The 26,981-nt window shown below is 40.2% G+C and overlaps 1 protein-coding gene across 1 annotated transcript in view; it reads left to right on the forward strand.

Annotated features, from left to right (window-relative positions):
• LRP6 (LDL receptor related protein 6) overlaps nt 1-26,981 on the forward strand; it is a 131,848-nt gene that overhangs the window by 30,799 nt on the left and 74,068 nt on the right. The window contains exon 3 of the mRNA XM_030479714.2: nt 24,382-24,579. Within this exon, the coding sequence (XP_030335574.1) occupies nt 24,382-24,579 (198 nt within the window). The remainder of the gene's footprint in view (nt 1-24,381; nt 24,580-26,981) is intronic.

Raw genomic sequence — 26,981 nt, forward strand, 5'->3', positions numbered from 1 at the left:
TTTTCTCAGGTTTGGCTGAATTTTGTGTCTAGTACTATGCTATATGTGGGAAGGTAAAAAAGTGGAGTGGAAAGATAAGAGGTTGTAACTTAATAAAAATGAATGGTAGTGAGAACAGTGTGGTTTGATGAAGTATCTTCTTCAAAAACACAGTAACACTAGGCTTTTTTTCTGCCTTCTACCACTCCTTTGCAACCAAATGTTTTGCTACTATTCCTCTTAATCAGACGCAGAGTTGGTTTCACCTATCATAAAAGGAAGCAAACTTTTTTTTGTTTTGCTAATCACTTTTTAAGAGAGTTCCTCTGCTTTTTTCAGCCTTTAATCTGCATTGTAGGGTTGTGTCTGTGTCACTCTTTACATGTTTCAGTGTGCACTGGATGAATTTGTTTAGAGAAGCAGTTTGCTTTTGTGTCTCTTCAGGAGCACAAGAGTGGGCAAAATGTGTCAGCAGAAGTAAGTTGTCAAACCATTTGTGCAGATGAATAGGCGATCTCTCAAAGGGAAGGTTTCTACATGTAGAACTTTTGGGAACTCTTTGGGGGATGCTGAGACAGACTCAAGGAGTGTTTGTGATAAACGCACTCCTTTCCATTGCTGCATCCCCAAATGCAAAAAATATGGTGCTAATGCGCTGCTGAACTGTTTATAAAGAACAACAAACTCTTGTTGCTGCCAGAAGAAAAATACAGTTCAGTTGAATTGGCATTTTAATGGTAACACCGTGTGTATTCGGCTATAAAATTGTCTTCCCAGTCTGTGACAATTTCCAAGGTGACTTTGAGTAGGGTAAATGTACTGGGATATTTGTTCATAGAGACTTAAGTAGGTGGGGGTTTTTTTTTAATACATATAATTAGCTTCTTTTTGCATAGAAATATTGAAGTAGAATACTGTGTGATTTGTGGAATGATTTTTGTGAATAATGCGTACACCAACACATGTAAAAGGTAGGTACTAGGCTGGAGCCAAAGTCCACTTAGAGGCAACTGTTACCTTGTGCACTTGGTTGGTCAGTTGATGGGTAGAGGTTGTGTATGCGTCCACGGCACAGAACTGTTCAACTGACCCTTTCTAGCTGCATGGAACTGACTGAACAGCTTCACATATGCGAGATGAACAAATCTAGTTTTGCATAGGCTATAGGGAGCCTGTTCGAAATGCTGACATCCACAGGCTCAGGTCAAAGCCAGGGCCCTTCAAAGATGATGATTTTAAGAAAAGCAAAGTGTCTTCCTTTTCATCTGCATCTCGTGTGTTTTGATTCTTGGAGATGGCAGAAACTACTGCAGCCAAGCAGCTGGTGTTTTGGTCTTGTCACCTCATAGTGCTAAGAAAACTTCTGAGGCACTGCAGTTGAGCAAGCAATGGCAGGTTGCACAGGGTCTGTGGTGGTGTGGCGGTGGTGCAAGTCATATGGCTGGGTTGTGTTACATAGCTGTGGATGTCTTCCAAACTAGACCACAGTGAGAGCCATGTGGTGAGAAGATACTTATGCTGCAGAAGGCTATTAATGTTGTAGAATATAAAGGCGATTGTTGTGGAGTATGTTTGGCCTTGTTTATAAGAGAAATATTTCTCCTCCATCTTTAAGTGTAGAGGTGATAGTTTAAAAATCACAACATTGCACAAAGCATGAAAAAGGCAATTGCTATAGGGAGCGCTTAATTGGTGGTTTGTCATCTGTAAGGGCATGAGGTGCAGGTTTTCAGTGTTGTAAAGGTCTAAATGTAGCCTGGGGAATGGTGGTATTATGGAGTCAGGAAGCCTAGAAACTGGGTATGTCAGTTGAGGGTCAGATGCCATTTAATTTAAGGTTAAAAGTTGTCAAACCATTTGTGCAGATGAATAGGCGATCTCTCAAAGGGAAGGTTTCTACATGTAACTCTTGGTATAATGAAGGCTCCACTCCTCTGTTTAGAAGCAGATCAGGCCATGCTACAGAGATCTAGACAGCATGGTCATTCTTCTTAAAATGTCAACAGATATTTACAAAAGGAAAGTCAGTGTTTAGAAAATAACAGTATGGTTGCGTTGCATCATCTTGCACAGCTTCCTTCGTCAAGTAAGGACTGTTTATGTACACATATAGTTGAAGACTTTATGCTGTGAAATGGCAATAGTTACAAGCATGCAACTTTACAAAAGCATCACGCATTCAGTGGTGTAATGTGTCTAGAAAGACAAGAGTTTTGGTAGCGGTGTGGTCTGCCATATCACTATAGTTGGGTGGAATGAATTACTGGTGTACCACTGACCAGATACACTGCTTACTGCAATATTTTTCAAGGGATAGATGACTGAGGATTTTGTTTCTGAATCTTCTTTGTGTGGTGTGTTGTAGTTTCAGTTTTTGTTTGATCTGATGAGCAATCTTGGGTGAATCACTAGTCCTGCCCTAACTTACTTTTTCAAGACACTGATGTTATTTAGCTGGTTTGTGAGCACAGTGCATTTTTCTGGTTTTCCTCTTCCTTCCTCCCACTCCTGCAGATACCTGCTGGAAGAGGTACTGGAATTCTATCTGCCTGAATGGTGTAGGCCTGGGCCAATGCTATGCCAGCCTTTTGTGATTGTGTTTTAAACCATACAAAGCAGCAGCTGTGCTGTTGCACCTTCATTGTAACAGCACTGCTTGTCAAACAATTTAGATGAATTAGAAGGGGAAAAGCAAAAATGTGTTTCAAAACCTAGAATAAGTATAAACACTTTTGGGAACTCTTTGGGGGATGCTGAGACAGACTCAAGGAGTGTTTGTGATAAACGCACTCCTTTCCATTGCTGCATCCCCAAATGCAAAAAATATGGTGCTAATGCGCTGCTGAACTGTTTATAAAGAACAACAAACTCTTGTTGCTGCCAGAAGAAAAATACAGTTCAGTTGAATTGGCATTTTAATGGTAACACCGTGTGTATTCGGCTATAAAATTGTCTTCCCAGTCTGTGACAATTTCCAAGGTGACTTTGAGTAGGGTAAATGTACTGGGATATTTGTTCATAGAGACTTAAGTAGGTGGGGGTTTTTTTTTAATACATATAATTAGCTTCTTTTTGCATAGAAATATTGAAGTAGAATACTGTGTGATTTGTGGAATGATTTTTGTGAATAATGCGTACACCAACACATGTAAAAGGTAGGTACTAGGCTGGAGCCAAAGTCCACTTAGAGGCAACTGTTACCTTGTGCACTTGGTTGGTCAGTTGATGGGTAGAGGTTGTGTATGCGTCCACGGCACAGAACTGTTCAACTGACCCTTTCTAGCTGCATGGAACTGACTGAACAGCTTCACATATGCGAGATGAACAAATCTAGTTTTGCATAGGCTATAGGGAGCCTGTTCGAAATGCTGACATCCACAGGCTCAGGTCAAAGCCAGGGCCCTTCAAAGATGATGATTTTAAGAAAAGCAAAGTGTCTTCCTTTTCATCTGCATCTCGTGTGTTTTGATTCTTGGAGATGGCAGAAACTACTGCAGCCAAGCAGCTGGTGTTTTGGTCTTGTCACCTCATAGTGCTAAGAAAACTTCTGAGGCACTGCAGTTGAGCAAGCAATGGCAGGTTGCACAGGGTCTGTGGTGGTGTGGCGGTGGTGCAAGTCATATGGCTGGGTTGTGTTACATAGCTGTGGATGTCTTCCAAACTAGACCACAGTGAGAGCCATGTGGTGAGAAGATACTTATGCTGCAGAAGGCTATTAATGTTGTAGAATATAAAGGCGATTGTTGTGGAGTATGTTTGGCCTTGTTTATAAGAGAAATATTTCTCCTCCATCTTTAAGTGTAGAGGTGATAGTTTAAAAATCACAACATTGCACAAAGCATGAAAAAGGCAATTGCTATAGGGAGCGCTTAATTGGTGGTTTGTCATCTGTAAGGGCATGAGGTGCAGGTTTTCAGTGTTGTAAAGGTCTAAATGTAGCCTGGGGAATGGTGGTATTATGGAGTCAGGAAGCCTAGAAACTGGGTATGTCAGTTGAGGGTCAGATGCCATTTAATTTAAGGTTAAAAGTTGTCAAACCATTTGTGCAGATGAATAGGCGATCTCTCAAAGGGAAGGTTTCTACATGTAACTCTTGGTATAATGAAGGCTCCACTCCTCTGTTTAGAAGCAGATCAGGCCATGCTACAGAGATCTAGACAGCATGGTCATTCTTCTTAAAATGTCAACAGATATTTACAAAAGGAAAGTCAGTGTTTAGAAAATAACAGTATGGTTGCGTTGCATCATCTTGCACAGCTTCCTTCGTCAAGTAAGGACTGTTTATGTACACATATAGTTGAAGACTTTATGCTGTGAAATGGCAATAGTTACAAGCATGCAACTTTACAAAAGCATCACGCATTCAGTGGTGTAATGTGTCTAGAAAGACAAGAGTTTTGGTAGCGGTGTGGTCTGCCATATCACTATAGTTGGGTGGAATGAATTACTGGTGTACCACTGACCAGATACACTGCTTACTGCAATATTTTTCAAGGGATAGATGACTGAGGATTTTGTTTCTGAATCTTCTTTGTGTGGTGTGTTGTAGTTTCAGTTTTTGTTTGATCTGATGAGCAATCTTGGGTGAATCACTAGTCCTGCCCTAACTTACTTTTTCAAGACACTGATGTTATTTAGCTGGTTTGTGAGCACAGTGCATTTTTCTGGTTTTCCTCTTCCTTCCTCCCACTCCTGCAGATACCTGCTGGAAGAGGTACTGGAATTCTATCTGCCTGAATGGTGTAGGCCTGGGCCAATGCTATGCCAGCCTTTTGTGATTGTGTTTTAAACCATACAAAGCAGCAGCTGTGCTGTTGCACCTTCATTGTAACAGCACTGCTTGTCAAACAATTTAGATGAATTAGAAGGGGAAAAGCAAAAATGTGTTTCAAAACCTAGAATAAGTATAAACACTTTTGGGAACTCTTTGGGGGATGCTGAGACAGACTCAAGGAGTGTTTGTGATAAACGCACTCCTTTCCATTGCTGCATCCCCAAATGCAAAAAATATGGTGCTAATGCGCTGCTGAACTGTTTATAAAGAAACAGAGGCACTGACCTGCTGCCTTAATTTAAGGAGATGAATTGTATAAACTACATTAAATGGTGAAGTAAGAACTAACGCTTTCATTAAAGGATTTTCAGTTAGCTGAAGTTGGTGTGGAATTATCTGACAGTTTATTTTTGTAGAAAATGCCGATTCATCAAAACGGAAATGTTTTGTGGAACATTTGTTTTGACAACTTTTCATCAGGCTGTCATCCTAGTTCGCGTGGTTGGAGTCTTGAGCTTCCAGCTCAGTTGCAGTCACCCCGCAGTAGCTAGCTGTATGACTGGTAAAATGGTCGAGGATTTTCAGCTGTGATAATGTTGTGATCTTTTAACTGTTCTTAGGTGTTTCTGTCCAGGTAGATCTCTGTTTTAAACACTACTGTCAAGTGTTACTCCATTCTAGTGATAACTTGTAAACTTTGGTTTTCTTTCATTGATTACAGCAAAATTTAGATGAGAATAAAACAATTCCATGCTAAAAGAAACAATACTGCCCTTTTCACATCCCCAGTTCTCGTTCCTTTGTCGTCTCTTCTTCATCCTGGCATGGTTCGTGCTACACTGGGTATATTGCCTGTGTGGAAGGTAAGAGTTATGCTTGTCTGGGTCACCAGAATTTTAATACCCATCTTGCAGGCCCTAGAAGGCAAGAGGGTGATAAGAATATAGAGGAGGAGAAAAACTGGATTTCTACTCCACCACCACCACCACCACCCCCCGCCCCTCCAGGAGACAGGAACACAGCATCTGAGGAGAGATGGGGTCTCTTCCCCTTGTCAGATATTTTAGCTTCCTGTGTTGGTTGGCCTGTGTAACAATGGGTGTAGATTCTGGTTATCATACAGGAATGCTCATTATCTGTTACCTATTTTCAGTGGCAATCAGGGGTTTTTTTCCAGAGTTACTAAGCCATCTTATCAGCTTTCTCATTTCTGCTCACTGGTGTTTGCTCTCTAAGATTATTACAAATTTTAAGACACTTTTCAAGTTTTGTGTCACCCCTATGAAAGGTCTGATTTTCGTGGTGACATGGCAATGACCACACTATGAAATGCAGAAGCGTTTTTCTTTATTACTTGTCATAAACAATGTCACTAAATTGCAACAAGCAGCCTTCTAATTCATCCTGAGATTTATCTTTTGTCTGAATATTAAGCAGCTTTATGAAAGTTGTATTGTCTTTAAATATATGAGCAGATGCAGAAGAGGAAATACACACAGTTGTTTAACAGACCCTTGTTATCATTTGGTAGATATTGTTGCTCCACCACCTTCCAGCACAGGATGGATTCTTGCTTCTACAGTGGAGATTGAGAAGATAGAAAAGAAGTAGCAGCATTGTACTGCCAAAATAAATAATTCATGGACCTCATCTACCACTCCAGTCTTGTCAAGACAGCTGTTAACCAAATGTTTGACCTGCTTAATGGTGTGGGGATTGGATACTATTTTGGTGGGGCAGCATAACTAGTGACAGGCTGTGCTGCAAACTAATACATATTTTCTCTGGTAATTTTGGCTTAAAATATGCACAGCTCTAAAACAGTGCTGGCACGCATTAGTGCTTTCCAGTCCTGGCTTCCAGTGGAGGGTTTAACCAAGATGAGTGGTAAACCATTCTCTTCAGTGGTACTACAAGAACTAACTAACTAACTAACTAACTAAAAGCTTCTCTGTACAAGAAGCTGTACCAACAGCTCTGTTAACTGTCTAGGTTTCCACATATTTCATGCATGGATGCTTGGTGTTTCTTGCTACCTCTGCTATTGTGATTAAAAGCCAAACTGTGTTGCAAGTGTGGGAGAGTTGGTGATGGGTGCTGATTTCCACTCCTGACCTTGGGTCACATGTACGAGTGCTCAGGAAAAGGGTTGATGCAGAATTTTGCTGTACTTTTAATTAGCTCCTCTGAGGTTACAGGTTTATGCATCTGAGGTTTGTGTAGCTGAGAAGAGCAATACTCACAGCTCTTCACATTGAGCATATGAGATTGGTTTATGTTAAGCTAGCAATGAGTACACACATAAAAAAAGATGGATCTAGGAGCTGACAACAGCTTAAAAATAGGGACAAGCACCACTTGTAGCTAATATATAAGGTGCATGTGTGAATACTGCAGGTATCTGAGCCTAAGTCAGAAAAAAAGTCCCAATTTGATCTTTGCAATTTGTTGCTCAATTTTAGTCAAGTCAGGCCCCAGCTTCACCTCCCAATGGGAGCCTGGTGGCACTGTGCAGGTCTGGAACAGGGCTCCCATGTCAGACAGACCTACTCCAAACACTGGAGCTGCTGGACATGCTTCATTCAGTGCCTCTGTTTTCGTTGGCTTCAAGGAATTTAGCTATGAGATGCCTCTTTCTAGGAGACCAAGTTGTTGTAATTCCAGTGTTCACAGAGAAACTTGCATTGTTATGCTGTTTGGTTTTTTTTTCCATAGTCATTATTCCACATTGGAGTGGTTGTGTCTTGTCCTAGAAGTATGGCTAATGGAGGGGGCCCGGGCAAGTGCCAGTTCATTGCAGGGGATGCACAACAGAAAAAGCACCACATAGATCTCTGGTACTTTGGTACTTATTTTTTGGTAACAGATAGTCCATGTGTGTAAAGTTCATTTAAATGATCTAGAAAAATCTTGCTTGTTCTTTGTGCTGAAAAAAACCCAGTCTACTTCGACGGAAGTTTCAGATCTCTTTAGGAGGAGCTATCTACAGAGGAGGAGATGACATCCCTGCTTAAATAGCAGGAGTTGGTATCTTTGCTTAGTCCCAAATATAACTGCTTCATTGACATCAGTTTGGATTGGTGTCTCTGCCTGTGCGAAGAACAAAACCTCCGCATAGTGACCTCTTGTTAGCATTTAAGTGAAAGTGAGTTTTTGCCAAGATGAGCAAGCATTCTTTCTTTCACTGTTACCTTGGACCCAAAAAAAGAAAGCGAGTTTGTGCCTTTCTGTTTGAAAGTTAGCCAGACATGATCTTTGAGGGGAGATATTCCCATGCCATACTTAGGTATCCAACTGCTTGAGTTGACCTAAGCCAGCTCAACATCCTTTACGGTCACTGGAGGAGGGTGGCTTTATCTTCGGGCTGAGTCAGAGCAGTACTGTAACCTCTGCAGGAAACAACTACTCTCCACCTGTCGTTTGAGGAGCCTGTGCTGGCAAGCTCACTCTTCAGAGTTGGGTTCTAAAATGAACCTAGTGATTAATGCTGTTTCGTCTCAGGGGACTCCTTGGTTATTTAGAAATAATAATTATTTGTTTCAGTGCCAAACTTGGTGAGCACAATTGCTGCTATGGACTGTAAAAAGGAAGGAGGCAAAAATGTACATGCTTGTTTTGAAAAATGAATATAGTTCAACAATCAAGTTTAAAAACAAAAATGCCTCCTAAGATGAACACTATAAAGATGAGCTTATTGGATTATATTTAATGTGGTGTGAAAGACTGAGCAAAAAGGTCATCTCTCTCCTATTCCAGTTCATGAAATAAGAGTTTCCTACCCACCTTGGAGGCTCCTTAGTGGACATCAACCTTGGTTCAGTGAGATGAGAGTAACTTGCATATAGTTTAGACCTGGTCATTAAAGCACTGTTCCTGATAGAACTGTGATGAAGGAAGTGTCTTTGTATTTCATCTCCATTGAAAATAATTTTTTTATCTATGACGCAAATTGAAGCCTTATACTAGTTTTTCTCCCTTTTTTGCCTTTTATTAGAAGTCCTCATGGTTGTTACTGCGTTCATTTCCAAAGCGAATTCAGAAAATCTTCTATTAGGCATTGCAGCCCAACATAGAGGAACACTGAAAGGCTCTGAGTAGAGAAGATTTTTGTGCTGAAAATCTTAAGAAGATAATAATGCCATCAATATGTACAAACCTGTAATTTTATGTACTGCTTGGAACTTCAGCTTCTTTGCTTTCCTGAGTACAGAGCACGGCCTTGAATATGGCTCAAGTTCCTATCCTAGAAAAAGACTTGTTTACAGAATGAATTCTTGCTGCCCTTGAAAAGCCCTTTCTCAAGTAGTTATGTCAACTCATTGAGTTGATCCTGAAGACATCAGACAATTAGACTTGCGGTGGAAAAATTTCTCAAGGCTCCCACTCCCTTTCTTCAAATTTATGATTTCTGACTTAGGGATCAGCATTGTTCTTGACGTAGGAAGGGAGTTGGTTAGAAGCAGCTTTCAGCAGCTAGGGCTAGCCCTACTGCTGTCGGTAAGTCCATTTTGCTTTCCCATGCTGTGAAAAAGCTGCAGTGCCTGTTTTCTTGGATTTTTAATTAGTCAAGGTAAATATGCATTTGTTTCTATTCTCAAGTAACAGATTATAGCCCTTCTGGGCTATATATTCCTTTTGTGCGATTGGCCTGGTTCTGTCAAACTGTCAATGTCAGGTGCCATTGAATCACAGTCTTCCCTGGTCGGTCTGTGTCTTCTGCCTCCCCACTATTATCAGTGTGCAAAACCACCTATTCTGGCAGCTCACAGCACAGTCCACAAAAACCCCACAGGAGCAAGGTTATGAAGAGGTAAGACTCCCTTGAATAAATTCACTCTTTATATTTCTTATGCACTTGAAGGAAATTCTTACTGTTGCCACTGCTTCTGTGTATTAGTAGAGTAACTGTCCTCTTATTTGAATTTCTTTGTATAGTTCTTTTCCAAACAGATTTTTGTCCTCAGTGGTATCCCAAATGTTGGGGTTTTTTTGGTTTGGTGGTTTTTTTTTTTGGGTTTTTTTTTTTTTCTTTTTTTTTTTTTTTTGTTTGTTTTTTTTTGGTTTTTTTTTTTTGATTTCCAGAACTGGAGATCCATATTATTACAGTTAAATTCAGTTCAGAGAAGAGTAGTTAAACAGTAATTGTCAATAAAGCAGATAAAAGCCTTTGGTAAAATTGGATAACAAGCATGAAGGGATTACTGTTCGTGACTTACAACAAGAGAAAGTATTGTTATTTGAAGCAGACCACAGAGTGAACAGGCTAAATTGGACCTGATATGAAAGGAATAAATTAAATTTAGAGCAAAATACGATCTTTTTGGAAGCGGACACAGTTTTCAGAAATTGTTGCACTTGATATTAGAGTACACCCCTGATGTACATAAACTACTGCTTAGCTGTAGCTTGCTGTTAAAGTGCAGTTGTGCTGGTGGATTGTATCGTGATAGTTCTTGAATTTCCTGGCAAATATAAAGATTTCAGTTCGTTGTTCCTGACTTCTTTCATATAAATTGTTTAGGTAATTTTGCCAAGATTGGAGTGTTATTCTGCACGATATGTTCAAGACTCAACCTTCTCCATATCTGGATTCCCAGCTGGCATTGCTGCTTCATCATGTTGATCTTAGGTCTGAGACAAGATTATCATCAGCCACCAGATTTTCTTCTTTGCTGCACACAGGTTTTCATGTTTCCATGAGCTCCTCTGTGCTTTTAGCTCCCTTGAAGCTTTTGTATCTAGTACAAACTTCTAAAGCGTCAGTAACTGCTGTCATAGTTGTATTCAGTTCTGGGTGAAGCTTACCTAAGGCTGGCATCACTATGATCTAAACTTTCTGTGTACCCCTGTCTCTGGGATTGCTCTCTTCACTTGTTACCTTGGGTTTGTTTTTTTTCCCCTGTGGCCTCAGCTTCTGCATTCACTCACCTGTTGGCCATGGGCAAGAATTTACAAGACTACCTGATGTGGGGGGCAGGTCCTTTAGCCATACCATGTTATTTGTGTTTCCTCTAGTACAGTGAATTTACTTGTTAGGAGCAGTTTACATAAAAACTGAGGTAGTCTGCTGTCCAGTTTTGTTTTGTGATGTTTAAAATGTGTGTCAGGTTTTCAGTGGCATATTTATATTTCAGAAGAGAGCATGCTCTCTCCACTTGCCTTGCTCAGTGTTCAGTGTGCTACGTTCTCACAAATTCAGCTGCCCTGTCCTGTGGTTTGTGGGGGGAGCTCAAAAGGCACCTGCAGAGTGGCACAGAGGACTATGGCTTTCTCCCTATTAAAACAAGTCTGGTAACAAAGTATTATGAAAGAAACATATAGGTAAGGGAACATCACAACACCAACTTTAAAAGGCAGAAAACTGCCAGCAGCTTCGGGATGCGTTAGAAGTGGAGTTCCCGGCTGCGTACCAACACAAGCATCACTTGCTCTTTTGTGGTGGTGTGCATCACAGGTTCTAAGCATTTTAGGCCTGAACTCCTCGGTTTTTCCTCTGGACTTTCTCAGGTTTTAAATTATTTCTTCCAAATATTATTCTCGAGTTAGCTGGAAATGTTAGGTTCCTGTTAAAGGAAACAGTAAGTTTGACCCTAGAGCAGAATCAAAACTAAAAATCAAATTACAACAATGATATGCAAAAGCAGAAATGCCTTTTCGTGTGTTCTGCTGTGACCAGAAGTGATGGCGTTTCCAACAGGTTGTTTTGGAAGGTAAATTATAGTGCATATATATTATGCTTATAAAATGAACTAACCATCACTGTGTTGAGTACCAAAAAAATTACTAAAAGCACAAATTTACCAGGCACTATTATTTTTTTCAGCAAGCTGTAACATGCCAGGTTTTCTTACTTCTTTTTATTTTTTTTCTTTAAAAGTCTTATAGGATAGCTGAGGAGTGCAGTAACAGAGACATTTCTAAAACTTCCCCTGTTCCATCCTGCAGCCTATTCAAATGGCTCCTTCTGTGCTCCTTGGTATCAATAAGCAAATTTCTGTCACTGGCTCAGAGCAGAAAGCAGTTCTTCCCACCAGTGCATGTTGACCTTTGCTATGCTGAAGTTTAATGTTTTCAACTCTTTATTTACTCTGTGCCTTTTTATTTCTTCAGATTTTCATTTTTCAGATGAACTGTAGTGAGTGTAAACACAGCAACAAATATCAGATTAAATCACGTTTTTAAAGTCACCATTTTCTAGTCCTATATGGAAAATTTGGGAGCGTTTTATAGGTGGATAAGAGAGACTGCCAGCTTCCTAATATAACATGGTCGTGTACTAGGAGGGTCTCTCATACCTAACAGTGAGTCTTTAAAAAAGTATTGGACTGTAAATTCACAATATATTTAGATGTAGAAAAGATGTCTATTTGTTTTTGAGGTTTCTTCTTACGCTCGTTTTACATGTATTAGCATATAATTTACTTTATATGTGGTTAGTGTTTTGTTTACCATGACAGCTGGTTTTGCAAGTAAAATACAAGGAAAAATTTCATTGTTTTTTTAAAATACTCCAAAAGAGTTGTGTGAGTTTTTCTGTGAAACCACTCAAATTATTATCTTCTGCAAGAAAAGCTTTGAATTGGACAGATTTTGTTATGTTCGCATGGTTTCTCCCTGCTTAATACCTTCTAGCATTGCATTCTTCTGAATTGTGCCACGTAATGTTGGTTTTGGCTGGGTTTTGTTGAATGAGAAGTAAAACTTAAGTAAAACATCTGATTTTGAAAACAGAAGCTAACAGGATTGGCCTAGGTGCACTCCTTGGGTGCCAGCACTAGATTTCTGCACTTCTCATATTTATCTTGTTGTCTTGTCATCAGCACTTCTTTTTCACCTCCTTGGAGAGTGTCTGAGACAAGTAAGAGCAAGCAGGCTCTGCTCACACTGCCTTCATCCCCTTGGACTGACACAGCACAAGAAGATCCTCCAGGCTTCCCAGAGTCTGGGCCAGATGATGTCTTCTGGACTGAGGGGTGCTAATCTTTTCTGTCTGGGTTGACAATAGCTAGCTTGCTTGAGACACTTGGAAGACTCTCTGTGTGTGAGATATAAGGGAAGAAAAAGAGACTTATTCTTCAGAAGTACTTGAAGTACATTCGTTAGTGCAGAGGAAAGTAGCCAGCCAGTAGGTGTAAGGAGAGAAGTTGGTGGTCCCTGCTGCCTCAGTGTCTCAACTCTCTGCCTTCTGCACTGATGCAGCAGAGAGGTGCAAAAGTGGCAGTCCTCAGGTGCTGGGCCTCTGGCAAAAGCAACTGCAAACAGACAGATCAGTTTAACCAGTATCCTATTTATTGGCCAAGAAAGCAACATTTTTCAAAGAAGCAGAATACTGCTGGAATCCTATTTTCTGCTTTTGTAAACTTCAGAGTTTTCCACTAAGAAAACTTTTTTTTGCTGATTTTGAAAATCTGTTGTTTTAAATAAGATGTGCAATTTCTAAATCATGTTTCTTTGTAAGCACTAGTTCCCTACATTGTTCCTAAATAAATGGAGCTTTCCCTTTCCCAAAACATTTATCAGTATATCCTTTTATCATTTCTGTAGTACTCATTTCCCACTCCACCTCCCAAGCACCAGCTGAGTTTCAAAACTTACGTTTTATCCAATGAAACTGTTCAAAATGTGTTCCTTTGTTTTCTTTTTCCAGATGTTATAGCGAAAACAGAGAAAGGCTCTGCTCTGCTTGTTTGTAAGCAGCCTGTACTTTTAATTGTGTTTTAAATGGCATTTAGTATAATTATTTTAAATTGTGAGCTGATGGCAAATGATCAGCAATTTATATATTTATTTATTTTTCTTCTGAGCAATTCAGGGTAGAGCTGAAAGTTTGAAATTGACACTTTTGAGTGATTGGAAGCACACTTGGGTTTCTGCCTCTTAGTGCAATAGTTTGGTGGCCACTTTCTTTGTACCGTGTTAGAAAGTGTCTTGAGAGTGAGGTCTGTCCTTGGGGGACGATTTGGGATTTCTTTCCTCACTTTTGATGCATCTCTGCCAGAAGTTCTTTGTATGCAGTGTGTGCATGGTTAATGATGGCTCTTACCAGAACAGCAGGTGAATGACTCGCAAAAAAGTTTGTAGGGACAAATGCTAATGACTTGGATTTAAAGCTGTTTTAATTGTTTTTTAACTTCAGAATTCCAGCTGTATACATACTATAAGTGTAGTTGCTGTAGAATGCACGGCCACTTTTCCCATAAAAATTGAATCTGGGTACTTGGTATTGAGCCGTTTAAACTAGGAATGGAAAAGTAAAAGCAGAGTTGCTACTTTTATTGCAAATTCTAACCCAGAAAAAGATAGAGTGAAGTCTCAGATGTTTCAGTTATTTGACAATAATGCTTTCAATATAAAAAAGAAGGGCGTTTGTTTCATCAGAGTGTGAAGCCTTTGGCTGATATTCAGGTCACATTTAGGGATCCTTTCTGAATGCTCTGTGAAAGTATTCCTCATTCTCAATAAAAGCCAAGCCCACCTAGGTTTGTATGCCCAGAATTAGAGCTCTAACCAAATTTCCAGTGTAAGGAGACAGTGCCTATCTCCTTATGTATTAATTACACATGTCCCTTTACTTCTACTCTTCCTACCCTCCATAGAGCAATCTCCCCTCTTCTCCCCCCCCGTCTCCCCCCATCTTTTTTGTTTATTTTTAGTGAACATCATGTAGCTTTTGATAGGTTAAAAATAAGACCTTATTTTTGGTAATTTTGTGATATGGAAAGACTAATTGGTGCATGCTGCTTTCTTACAGGAGAGTAAGCGATTTAGTGAGTCTGTTGGATGATCAAAGTATAGAAGAAAAAAACCCAGAAGTAGTCAAGGCAAATAAAGTCATTTCAGAAAAGCTGAAATAAATGAATTGCTTGCCTGTGTGTTCCTTGCTGAGGGCATTAGGTTGGTTTCTGTACGAACAAATTGATAAACAAATCACAAGGACAGGAACTGCACTGAAAATGTACTGACTCCTAAATGGCGTTATGAATTCATTGAATAATAATAAAAAGAGGCTAAGGAATGATGGTTACATGAGTAAGCCTGAGTTACATACCAATCAATAGGGTGGAAACAATGAAAAAAAAGAATTAGCAGAGTGCTGGAAATGTGATATGAAGGGTAGGAGCCAGCTTGGTTTGGTAATGCATTAAAGTTCGTTAGGGTTTCTTGGAGGAGTTGGGATCAGGAACACAAAGATGATCCAGTTGGTAGTAGTGTAGTGGGGGAGAGGCAATAATAAGGGGATGTTTTACTGATGAAGGACTTACTTAGAATGATAAGAAAATCTCACCAAGGAAAAATTGCTGAAGGATCTCCTGATACTGAGCATGCTATTTCCTGATTTCAGTTGATGGGAGACAGGGCATCCCACTGATAGTTTGTATTTTTGCTTTTTGGAGAGTTAGCTAATTTCAGCTAATCTCTTCTCTTGATCCTGCCTGCCCACCCTACCTTCTCATGTTTTAGCATGGGTACCCATTTGGTGGTATGGTAAGATGCTTCAAGGGATTGATTGGGCCCCAACTTAGTCTGGTAAAACGGAGAATAAAGTTAAATGAGTAGGTCTCGGGTAAAAACTGTTACTGTTGTAAGCTGCATCTGCATAAGGATAGTTATACCAGTGTGTTCTGTTTAATGTGAGTATAGTCAATGTATCTGTGCAGTATCCTGTGTGCAGTTCATAACTCAAAATCTTTTACAGTGATGTACCATAGGATGACTAGATTTGTGCTTGTAAGAAACAGCCCAGAATGCCAAATGGCACACATTTCTCTCTCTCTCCCTCGATCACTGGACAAGGAGACTGGGATGTGTCACTGTGCTCTCTTGCCATGGAGAAGTACATGTGTTGTTAGGGCTTCAATTTAAGATACCAGCATAGGGAAAATCTTTCTCTGCTTCATGTATTAAGGATGTATAAGGAGATAGGAATTCACCCAGGTTTTTATCGAAAGATAAGCAGCAAGTTTGGTTATGATTGAATTAAAAAGATCCTTGTGTGTCAAAGTAGGGAGTGAAAAATTCACTGTAGCAGCTCACTGGTCTAGTTTCAGCTCAAGGCTCCTTGAAATTACTGAATTCTAAATTCCCATTTACAAACTAAATATTTACAGTGCAAATGTTTGTATTTTTAGTGTAAACCCGTGTAAAGAAACAGATTATTTTCCATTGTACAAAGAACTTAAGTTTTATCTGGGAAAGATGGTGAACAATGATCTCACTGTTTTCCCACTGCTCTCCAATGCTTGTAGCTTTAATGTAGCTAAATATTCTTTTATAGTTGGTTTCAGCATTTTGTTTGGTTCACAGTTGTATAGATCCGCACCTTTTAGTAGGATCTCAAAGAGCTGTTTGAAACGAGTGGTTCTGTGTACACGGGCTCCTTAGGGCGATGCTGAGCAGCAAGTACAGCTCCAGGCACTGCCAGGGCAGATGTCTGTGATGCTTCTCAGCCCTGAAGAGCTACTCAGGGGCAGCACATAGTCTTGGCTCAGCTTCTTTCTGGCTTCTTGAGAGACTGTGGTTGTTGGTTTGGTTTGTGTTTCTTGTTTGTGTGTGTGTTTTTTGAAAATCTATCAAAACTGCCAGCTGGGTTGCCTTCCTCTGCTAATTTCTTGTTATGGTTGAAGAACCAAGGTAGGTTGGAAGGCAAGAATTTTCCTGTTCTTAGTTTGACCATCTCCTGTTACGTTAATGGGTGTTTTAGCTTTCTGTTGGCTTAGCTGCTACTGAAAGCTGTCTGAACTTTGAAGAGTCTGGTGTATTACATCTGGAGTGATTCCTGTGCAAAGGGCCGTCTGAGGCCTTCCAAAGCACATCTGCATCTTGCTTCCATCTTGCAGTCAGCTAGGCTCTAGGGATGTGTTAAATAGGTAACAGAGAGGGGAAATTGTTTCTTTCTGTATTTTTTTGGCTTAAACGAGGAAAATTGTTGTTTCAGGTACTGATTTTTAAATGCTGCTAAACCTACAAGCTTTATTTCCTGCTCGTTCTAGGAGAAACCAGAAAATGGCTTCTTTTTCATAACTGTGGAAGGCATGTTGTTAGACCTTTTGTGTCTGGAGGTAGGAGAGGTTAATTTCAAAGTTCAAGGAGCAAGAGACCTTTCCACCTGCTCAAACAATTGAAATTCTGCCTTAGTGAGCATTCAGCAAAAATAGCCGCTTCTTGTTTTTTAATGAACCTCTTTCTCTTTTTCCTTGGGATCTGTGACCGAAAGAACAACCCTATGCATGTGACTGCAGTGCATCAGCACGTTTGACAGTTAAGTCAAAACTTACTTCCCGTGGACTCTCAGCAATGTCTGGGTGAAAATGAGAAGCAGTCTCTCATCTGCATTTTTCTTGTCAGATTGCCCAGCATATTCTTGAAGCTAGAATACCTGAAAACAGATGGCGTGGTGGCTGGGAGATACTTTTGCATACTGAGTTGTTTATTTCTGTTTATGAAATGAGAATATCATGAAGTTTGTGCTTCCGCATTGATTTCTTATGAGCGACTATCAGTGATTTTGCTAAGGTATTCTTTTCAGGGCTTGTGAAAACCATTGTGAAAATCTAGTTTCATACTGTGTTGCTGGTACTGAGCTAGAAACCAAGCATCAGCTTCTGATCATTTAATCACACAGAATGTTTTCTTTCCAAAACACGAGTCTTTTCATTTATCCCTTATGTTAGAAATGAATTCCAAGAAAACAGAAGGTCTGGTGGTAATATTCTTTCTCCTGCTAGATAAGGTCTGAATAGGAGAGTAAAGCCAACTCTAAGTGGAAATCCTTGTATTGCTATGCTGGTTACAGGTGTATTGCCTGATGTCCTAAGGTAAATGTAGTCATTTGCATAAAAGTAGTATCACGAGGATAGCTGCTGCTTCTCGAGGGAACCAGTATAGAGTATACTGGGAAAAATATCTGTATGCCTTATAAATTATGTGTTCCAGTAGACCTTTTTCTAGTGTATCAAAGACATACATAAGATGTGGAATTTTGCACATTGATTTCTCCCTCTTGTCAGTTGAGTCTTTTGGCATCCCTGACAGATCAGCTATGGAGGTGGCCATTGTTCATTGTTACAGACCTCTGTTTCTGCACAAGTTTACTGCTTTGTTAGCAGCGGTGGCAGAATGAGATGCCTCTGTTAGAGGTCACTGTGTGAGAGTCACTGGACAGACTCATGTCTAGTTTTGATGGTCTAATAGTCTGAGCTGTGAAATGGGATAGGTGATGTGCAATGGAGTTCTGCCAGTCCTCCAGCTTTCACCAGGATGCTGGTGCTTGTCAAGCATTTTGAACACATCTGGGTTGTTCAGTCGCTTGCTAGGCACACTGATGCTTTTGAGGAGAGTAAAATAAAAACCATTCAGTTTTCAGTGGAAGGAGTCTTGTTTTCTTCTTGTCCAGTGTATGTCACAATGCTTAAGATGGGTGGTTCTGAGCCAGCTGTGCCTAGCTGAAATGAGAAACTGCAGCTTTGTTTGCCACCTGTGGGCTCCTAAAAGCGGGAAGTTTAAGCAAGTAGATTCAGTGTGTTAGGATGTTAATAGCTCACTACTTCATTCACACCCATTCTCCATATAGCTGCTGTTAGTATGTCCAAGAGTGATTTTGTAAAGGCAGATGAAAAGCTGCGTACGGTAAGCTAATTCTCACAAAAAATGTGCACTAAATCCACCCACTGTTGATATAAGAATTCACTGTAGAGCAACTCTGAAAATGACATTCAACTAATGTCCATGCTCACTTACTGGCAGAGACAAGCTATTGTAAAAGAGTACTGTTCTCAGCTAGTTAAGAGCATCTTTTCTCTCATGTTTATCTTGATTGCATCCCAAAGGGATATTTCTTCCTCTCTTTTATGAAGAATTATCTCCATATTTAATTTGCTGTGCACATTTTTGCTTCTCTTGGAGCACTGCAAATATTTCCTAGATGTTGCAATCAGTTGAGAAGCTTTGTACTAAAACCTTTCCATGGTACTTCTTTGAAAATCAATTTTCTGTGTCATTGGATGCTTATGTCCTTCTGGATTGCGGTTTCCATCTTTCTGTGAACTTGCGTCAGGAAGTTTCTGTTAACGAATACGTGAAGGGTCTCTTGGTTCGAATGTCTTTTCTTAAGCTCCTGAAGAGCCACAAATGTTTCTTCTTCTCAAGAGCTATTTTCGATCACCAGACATATTTGCCGTGCATAGTTTTCCTGAACTACTCCAGTGCCTGTCATTTAGCTTTGTATTTCTTGGTTAGATGAGTGCCAGTCCTGCTAGTGCTTGAGTTGGAGCGGGCTGCATTTCACAAGGACCACTGCAGAGCTGATGAGCTCCACAGGGGTTGCTGCACTTCTGAAACCTTTGCAGGCTCTGAAGTTGGCGGCTGTTTGCGTCCCTGTCGAGCTCAGTGGTTCTTAGGGGCTGAAACGAGCATAATTGCAAAGTTGGAGCATTCACTGTGAAGGGCCTCACCAAATAATTGGCTGTCCCAATTAAGCAGCTGCTCTTCCCACTGAATAATGTTAAGGAAGGTAAATGTTTGCCTGCCCTGTAAGGTGTCCCAATTAACTGCCTTAAAATCAGCTAAGTGTCGCATGGGGTATCTCTGTTCAGTGAGTGAAGCATCTCGATGGGGGCTGATGCTTTAATGACGCTCCTAGCAGGAGCCTGGTTTCGTGCGGGATAGTAGGGCTGAAAGGATCTGCATCAGTGTTGGGGAGCGGCATAGATCAGAAAGTTGCAAAGCTGATGGGTGCTGGTGATGAATTTCTCTCCCTCTGTGCATAACTGTCGGAAGTCATTGCTAAATTATAGCGTTTAATCTTGGCATTTGTACTCTGCAAGCTTTTTTCTAGGTATGTGGGATATTCTGCTGTCAGCATGCCTAGACTTTATGAGCTTTTTAGAAAAGAAGCTCTTATTTATTATATTTGTTCATCACATAGAATGGAACCAAGAAATGCTGTTTCTTCCTTTGATTTTGCTGTGGCGAAACCTTTTGATTTGGGACAAATCAAAACTATGAAGCTACAGATGCACAGTGCAAAGAGGCCTGTATCGTTTCCTGACATGAGTCCCTAATATTAAAATTACAAGCATGGATAGATAGAAATACACTTTGTTGTTGTTTTTCTGTTAGATTTTTATAACAGCTCACAACCACTTCCGAAGTCTGCTAGTAAAGTCTGACAAGCGTGGCATTTAACAGCATAGAGAAAATACCGCAGGTGAAAAATAATGAAACAGTTCAAAATATTAAGGTTATTTGATTAAAACCCAAGTACTTTAGAATAAAGTGGTTAATTATTTAAAATAAAAAGAAAAGGAAGACTGGATTAACAGGATAAGTTTTAATCAGCTGTGGTATTATTTCTTATTAGGTTGTAGAGAGATTTGGCTCTATGGGTTGATTTGACACTAAATTAAAGGTCTTCCTGCAAAGTCAGGTACTCCTGCTAGGTATGAAAGTGTGCCATGGACTTGGCAGTGCTGGTATAATGATTGTACTTGATGATCTTAAAGGTCTTTTCCAACCTAGTTGATTCTATGATTCTATGTGTGTTTAAAAATCCCTAGGCCTAAGAGTTTGAAGTTTTGATACTTGTTTGTGTTGTTGCACTACAGCTTCTCCATACTAGTTTTAAACTCCTTGCAAAGGTGAGCTTGGATGAAGTAGCTGTTATGTAAAGTACAGCAGTGAGGTCTGGGCTCGTGGTCCCTATTGCTGACCCCAGTGGGGGTGACCATCAGCAAGAGGCAATAACAGGCAGCTGGACAAGTCCACAGCTCTAGCACCAGTCTGTCCTGGCTGTGACTGCCTGGAATAGCAGCCAAAGTTAAGAAGCATGAGAAAGAATTCCTGTTTCTAGACCCAAGCAGGATTGCTAAGGTCATTTACAGCATAGAATCATAGAATGGTTTGGGTTGGAAAGGACCTTAAGATCATCCAGTTCCAACCCCCTGCCATGGGCAGGGACGCCTCACACTAGACCATGTTGTCCAAGGCTCTGTCCAGCGTGGCCTTGAACACTGCCAGGGATGGAGCATTTACCATTTCTTTGTGCAGCCTGTTCCAGTGCCTCACCATCCTCACAGTAAAGAGCTTCTTCCTTATACCTGACCTGAACTTCCCCCTGTTTAAGTTTAAGCCCATTACCCCTCATCCTATCGCTACAGTCCCTGATGAAGAGTCCCTCTCCAGCATCCTTGTAGCCACCCTTCAGATAGTGGAAGGCTGCTGTGAGATCTCCACGCAGCTTCGCTTCTCCAGCATGTCTGTGTATTGTCCGCTGGATCTTACAGATTTGGGGTTGCCCAGCATGGAGCTAAGTTCTGTGCTTGTACCACTGTACAGTAAACATGCTACATGTGTTTGTGTTTTTATTTTTCTCCTTAAAATTCAAAGGGTGATGTAAATTATAATTTTTTTTTTTTCTTCTGGGCTAGAGTTAAAATCTCGATTCCTGGATTTAAAGTTTATAGCAAGATATAACTAGGTGAGAACAGAGGCCAAATGGAACAGTACTCTTCTGGTGGTATCTGAATGCCATAATTTAGCACAAGGCATTATTTTTTGCTTAACATTTTGCTCTATCATGTGGGCTTCGGTGATGCCTTCTATTTTTATTTTTTTAATGGGAATAATTAAATGTGTTTTAAGAGAATGGGGAGGAGGGAGAATGACCATTACCTTGACTGTATGGCTGGCTTACCAGCATGCAGTACATCTGCATGTTGTAACATCTTCCTTTCTGTATGGTCTCCGGATGGATTACTTACCAACCATTATATAATGAAACAAGAATCTGTAAGCCTTCCAGAAAGGAGGAACCAGCAGACATATGTGAACAGTTTGGTACCTCCTGGAAGAGGGATCTGATCTCTCTGTAGAAAAATCTATAGAAAGACCTCAGCAGTAGTGGGAATGATGGCTGGCTGGCTGGCCCCCCAACTCTCCCTCGGATGTTAGCTGGGTCTCCCTCTTAGTAGTTGCAGTTAACTTACAACAGGAGCATTTCTTCCAGCTGTTTGTTGTACAGTTCTTCCCATCTCCTGCTGCTCCTATACCCTGTACTTGCTCAGCTGTTGCAGGAAAGGGCCTAAGTGCACTGAGTTAGAAGGTACCTGTTGTTGGTGTGATGCTGGTTGACGCAGCTACAGAAGCCTACACCCTATGCACAAGTGGAAGTGTTCATGGAGCTGTGTCCTGGAATCTGCTTAGGCTAATGGTTGATTTTTAGCTCAGATCTGTTCCTTGAATCTAGTTTCCTCCGTAGCCATATAGGCCCTGTACTGGAAGCAAAGATGATCTGCAAGAAGTTGCTTAAAAGCAACTGTTGCCAAAAGAAATGGTCATTAAGTTATAACCTGCATTACTTTTTGCAGCAATGAAAAGCACGGCTTCCCAAGTGAAGCACAGCCCTTGATGCTGTTGGCTGGAGCATGGCGAGTTCCAAAGATTTCTAATGGAGACATTAAAACCTGTCTCCATAAAGGCTTTCAAGCTTGGTGGAGGAAAACAAACAGGTGATAGTGGAAAAAAACTATTGGAGAAACCGAGCAGAGGTCACCGGAGCTGATTGGAAATGTTACTGAATCTTACAGCCAGTTCTGTGTGCATGTGTGCTCCTCTGACAAATGAAACGGGGATGCTTTTGTGAAGTCTGGGAAGGCTTTTCTTTGTTACCAAACTACCCTTACCTGTTTTTGCTTGAGTAATTGCAGTGTGCATGAGAGGTGAGACAGGGAAGATGAGGCTGTACAGCAACTAATGAGCTGTTTCAGCCTGAAAAATCGGTCTAGCAGGGTGGCCAGAGCCTTGGAACCTATTAACCTTGATGAAGTATTTGGAAATGTAGGACCTGACAGCTGGGGCAAGAAGGCTCTTCTTAAAAAAAGCCCAAACAACCTATCTCTTTCTCTCTTCTCTCTCACACGTGTTTGCTGGTGAAATGCTGCGTGACTTTTTTAACTTTTCTGTTTTCAAGCATGTAGCTTTCTTACTGCATAGCTGGACCAGGTGACTTGCTACTGTGCTACTCATCTGAAAATTACTTAGCTTTTTTTCCTTCTTCCTGGTGGAAACCCAGTTTCTCTGTAGCAGTTGTTTATGTCTACAGAAATCGCAAATGTTTTCTTCAGGTACTTCTGCTCTCTGTTTCAGGCAGGCATGTTGTTCCGTGAAGAATGACTCACTTGAGATTGAATAGGGCAATATTTGTGTTAATCAGTTGCATTTCTGTCCGCAGATAGAGCTGTGTGTTAAAACAAACATGCTGTAGACATGAATTAAGGGGGAAATATGACATGGAATTTCCTGACTTTTTTAAATAATAATAAAAAAATTAAATCTTTGCCAAGAATAACTTCATGTGCAAATGTTTCTTAAATGTGTTGCACATTTGTTTTTCTTTAAAGGATGGGTGGCCAGGCCTCTTCACATGTGGGCACCATATAGTGACATATTGTAGTTGTGTGAAGATCTGGGTTAGTTTAAAGGCTTCAGATCTTTCCTAATCTGGATTGTTTTGACTGAGCTAGGTTAGGGAGCACAGAGACAAGCAGGTATGCTGGCAGATGTCATGAGGTTATGAGAAGCAATTTAGAACAGTAGTCTTCTTGTCCGTCCCAGCTGCAATAACAAAACAGAGCAAGCACCATGGATGCACTTTGTCTGATCTGTTTATCTGTTACTTCTGTTTAGTTATGCATTCTGTTAACAACCCACAAAAGTAAATCCATTTTCTACCACCTGCAGAAAAAAGACAAATATTCTTGCCCCCTACTAGTCTCCAGCCATAATAAAGTGGTTTCCCTTTCTTCACCTCAGTCTTAAATGCAACTAGGTAACTTCCTTCCCCCCACCACTTGCTAAATAATGTTTAAACATGTTCCAGTATCATAGAATCACAGAATGGTTTGGGTTGGAAAAGACCTTAAGATCATCTAGTTCCAACCTCCTGCCATGGGCAGGGACACCTCACACTAGACCATGTTGCCCAAGGCAAATGTATATGCTAACATGTTTTAAAACTTGCTTCCCCAGTCTTAAAAGACATTGCAGTGTTTTGGCTGCTCACTGGGTGCAAACTGTGCTTCTAAACATGTTGACATCGCTGCCTGTCTCTGAATTTCTCTTGGGGAAAAAAGGATGTGAACTGGTCTTCCATCGAATCCACTTTACTGCCTTGCATGCAACTGCTATGTCCGATATAAGTCCACACACCTTTTTTCCGTTTCCCCCCAGTGGTCTGACCCATGTTAAAGAGACTGTTGCACTTCTGTGATAGTCTGTAATATCTATCTTCACTGTTTAATGTTGAATTCTGAGATTATTGTCAATATCATTTGGATATCCCCAACATCCTCACTTGACCCAAGGAAAGAAAGACACATATAGAAGTATAACATGACATAGCGCTGTGGGTTTGCCTTAAGTCATTTTTCTTCAGCTTATTTTAACGTAACTTTGTTCTATTGTGTTTCACAGGCCATGTATACATACATACATTACCCAGTAGAACAGAGCTCCACAGACTGTCTGCAGAACAGAAAGCACCTTTGCCTTTACTGGAAGTTATAGTCAATGTTCCAGTTGTAGACTTATACATGATTGCTGCCTTTTTTTGTCTTTTTTAAAAATAATTATAGGTTCATGTATTGGACAGACTGGGGAGAAGTGCCAAAGATAGAACGCGCTGGGATGGATGGTTCAAGTCGCTCCATTATAGTTAACACGGACATATATTGGCCAAATGGACTGACGTTGGATTATGAGGAACAGAAACTTTATTGGGCAGATGCTAAACTGAACTTCATCCACAGATCAAATCTGGATGGAAGTCATAGGTAAGAAGTTTTTGTTTGATGTATGTAATGTGCTTTTCTTAGAAGGTGAAGCTGTGTGGCAGGGAATTGTCATGTTAGCACTTGCAAAATTTTAAGCAAACTAGTGCTATCAGAAGCTTTTATCCTTCGCCATCCTCCCATTTCAAACACTGTGAAGCTGAATGTGTGCTCCTCTTTTGGGGTATCCTGTAACTTTCACAAAGTCTTTTCTCGGGACCAGTCCCATAAAAAAATCCTTGAATCCTGTTCTTAATTGGGTAAGATTATATAGCAAAATTGTCCCTTTTCAATAGGTTGCTGTGGCATTCAGAAATGTAGAAAATAATCTGAAAAAAATGGATCATCATACAGTATTATTTCAATTTCATTAATCCTAAGGTTGGGAATTTTGTGAAAAACAGTCTTTACAGAGAACTATGCTAAAATGACTGGTTTCCTCTAACAATTTTTTAGCGATGATGTAATTAGTTTTGATCCAGTCATGGCTACTTCTTGATTAAGGATATAACTGGCATTTCGTATGTATGTATTTATCCCTAATTTGGGTGATGACCCTCCTCATTGAATGGGAGAGCTTTAACAAGTACTGTTCGCACACACGAATGACAGTTAGCTTGTGCCCAAGGTATCATATAGAGATACAATTTTTTGAGGTGGTTCTTCGCAAATTTTTGTGATGTTTCAGCAGGTTTGTCTGGGCATGAAATATCTTTTCTTATGCTTTTCATTCGGACCTCTTAGGGATTTGTTCCTTCTTTCACTACAGATGTTAATTTGGCATTAAAAATCAATCATATTGACAAGATAGGTGTTTTGTGTAGACTTGTGAGTAGGAACATAGGCAGCATGCATACAATACATCCACTGTCTTCTCATGGTATTTATTTTGAATGTCACAGTTTCTTGTAGCACTGGTTTGAAAGGTTATGTCATTTTCTTCTTAAATTCTGCTTGTTAAGAGACCAGAAGTTCATGCAGTATTTTTGTAATGGTTTGTTTTCATAGAAAGTAGCAGAAGTCAAATGCAGTTTTAAGTTTTTGTCTTTGGATATAAATATTATAAGTAGCTTTGTTAATTCAAAACATGGAGATACAGATAACTATTTTGAACTAGTCCTTCATTTGCTGTTTCTTTCAGAAGACAGAAAACTTAATAGTACCAAAAAAGAGAGAAATATTCTGTAGTGATACTTTCTTTAAAAAATTAAGGCTGTCACAGAAGTTTTCAAGTAAAGGGGGAAAAGGGATAGGAATTGTCATGTACAGTAGTAACTGAAGTATTTTTAAATTTTTTTAGTTGGTGCTAGTTAACTGGAATACCCTAAAATTTTTCTTTTTTAAAAATTATTTATTGTGTTATATATCTCTCGTGATAAGAATAGAGAGATCATGAAACCAGATGTGTAACAGCTTTAAAAAGACTCATCTCAACTGAAAGCAATCACATGTGAGGTCAATGTGACAGCTTGCTACCTGAAAAATTGTAGTCTAGATGTGGAATTCTTATACCAATATGAAATATTCACAGTTGCTGTAGGAGTAACAAACAAGCAAAACTGAAAGCAAGCCTGGCCTTCAAACAGTAACGCCAGTTACAGAGAAGAAAGTACCACTCCCAAAATTATTACTGATATCACACCTAAAATGTACTACAGCAGCTTTGTCCAACAGGATAATTTGGTGGCTTGTTTTATTGTTGAGTCAACCCTTTTTGCGCTCTACTATTTATATGAGAGGGAAAGGCCCGCCTTAATATGACAACACACTACTGAAGTCTGGCTGATTCCCTTCTAGGAAGAGTGTGTGTGTGGGGTGCGGCGTTAAATGTTCCTGCTTCTGATAGCACCCCTGGAAAATGATGCAGGATGTAGAGATGGGGTTGTTTTTTTAATGTTAATTGCATGAAAGTGTCCGCTGATCAAAAATTGACTCCACCACCACCCAAATCTGTATTCCTGCTTTTCCCACGGAGCACAAACCCCCCTGTCTTACCTAGTGTCTCCAGTCTTTCTGGCACCAGAGCTACTTCGGTGTTTCCTGCTGGCACCACTGTGTTTTCAGTCCTCTTTTGCTACAGACTTCTTAGCGGTTTTTCCCTAACTGGTGGTCTGTTGCACAGTAGTGTAAATATGCTTGGGTTTGGTATTTTGTTTTTATTTTAATGGTGTTTATTCACTGGTCTGCCTTTGGTTAACGTGGAAATGATTCGTTGTAGAGATGAGGTTGTGAAGGTGCTGATATTTCTTGGTGTGTGAGGCTTACCAAACTTTACTGTCTGCAGAGAGCTGCATCTAACAGCTGTCTTGTGACACGGAAGTGAAGTCACCTGGGTCCTAGCAGTTACCTCATTCCAGAGTAAATTCTCTGCAATTGGTGAAACCTGTAATAAAGACCTGCGTACA

The sequence above is a fragment of the Strigops habroptila genome, chromosome 3 (genome assembly GCF_004027225.2).
Source record: "Strigops habroptila isolate Jane chromosome 3, bStrHab1.2.pri, whole genome shotgun sequence".
In the NCBI taxonomy this organism is placed as follows: Eukaryota; Metazoa; Chordata; class Aves; order Psittaciformes; family Psittacidae; genus Strigops; species Strigops habroptila.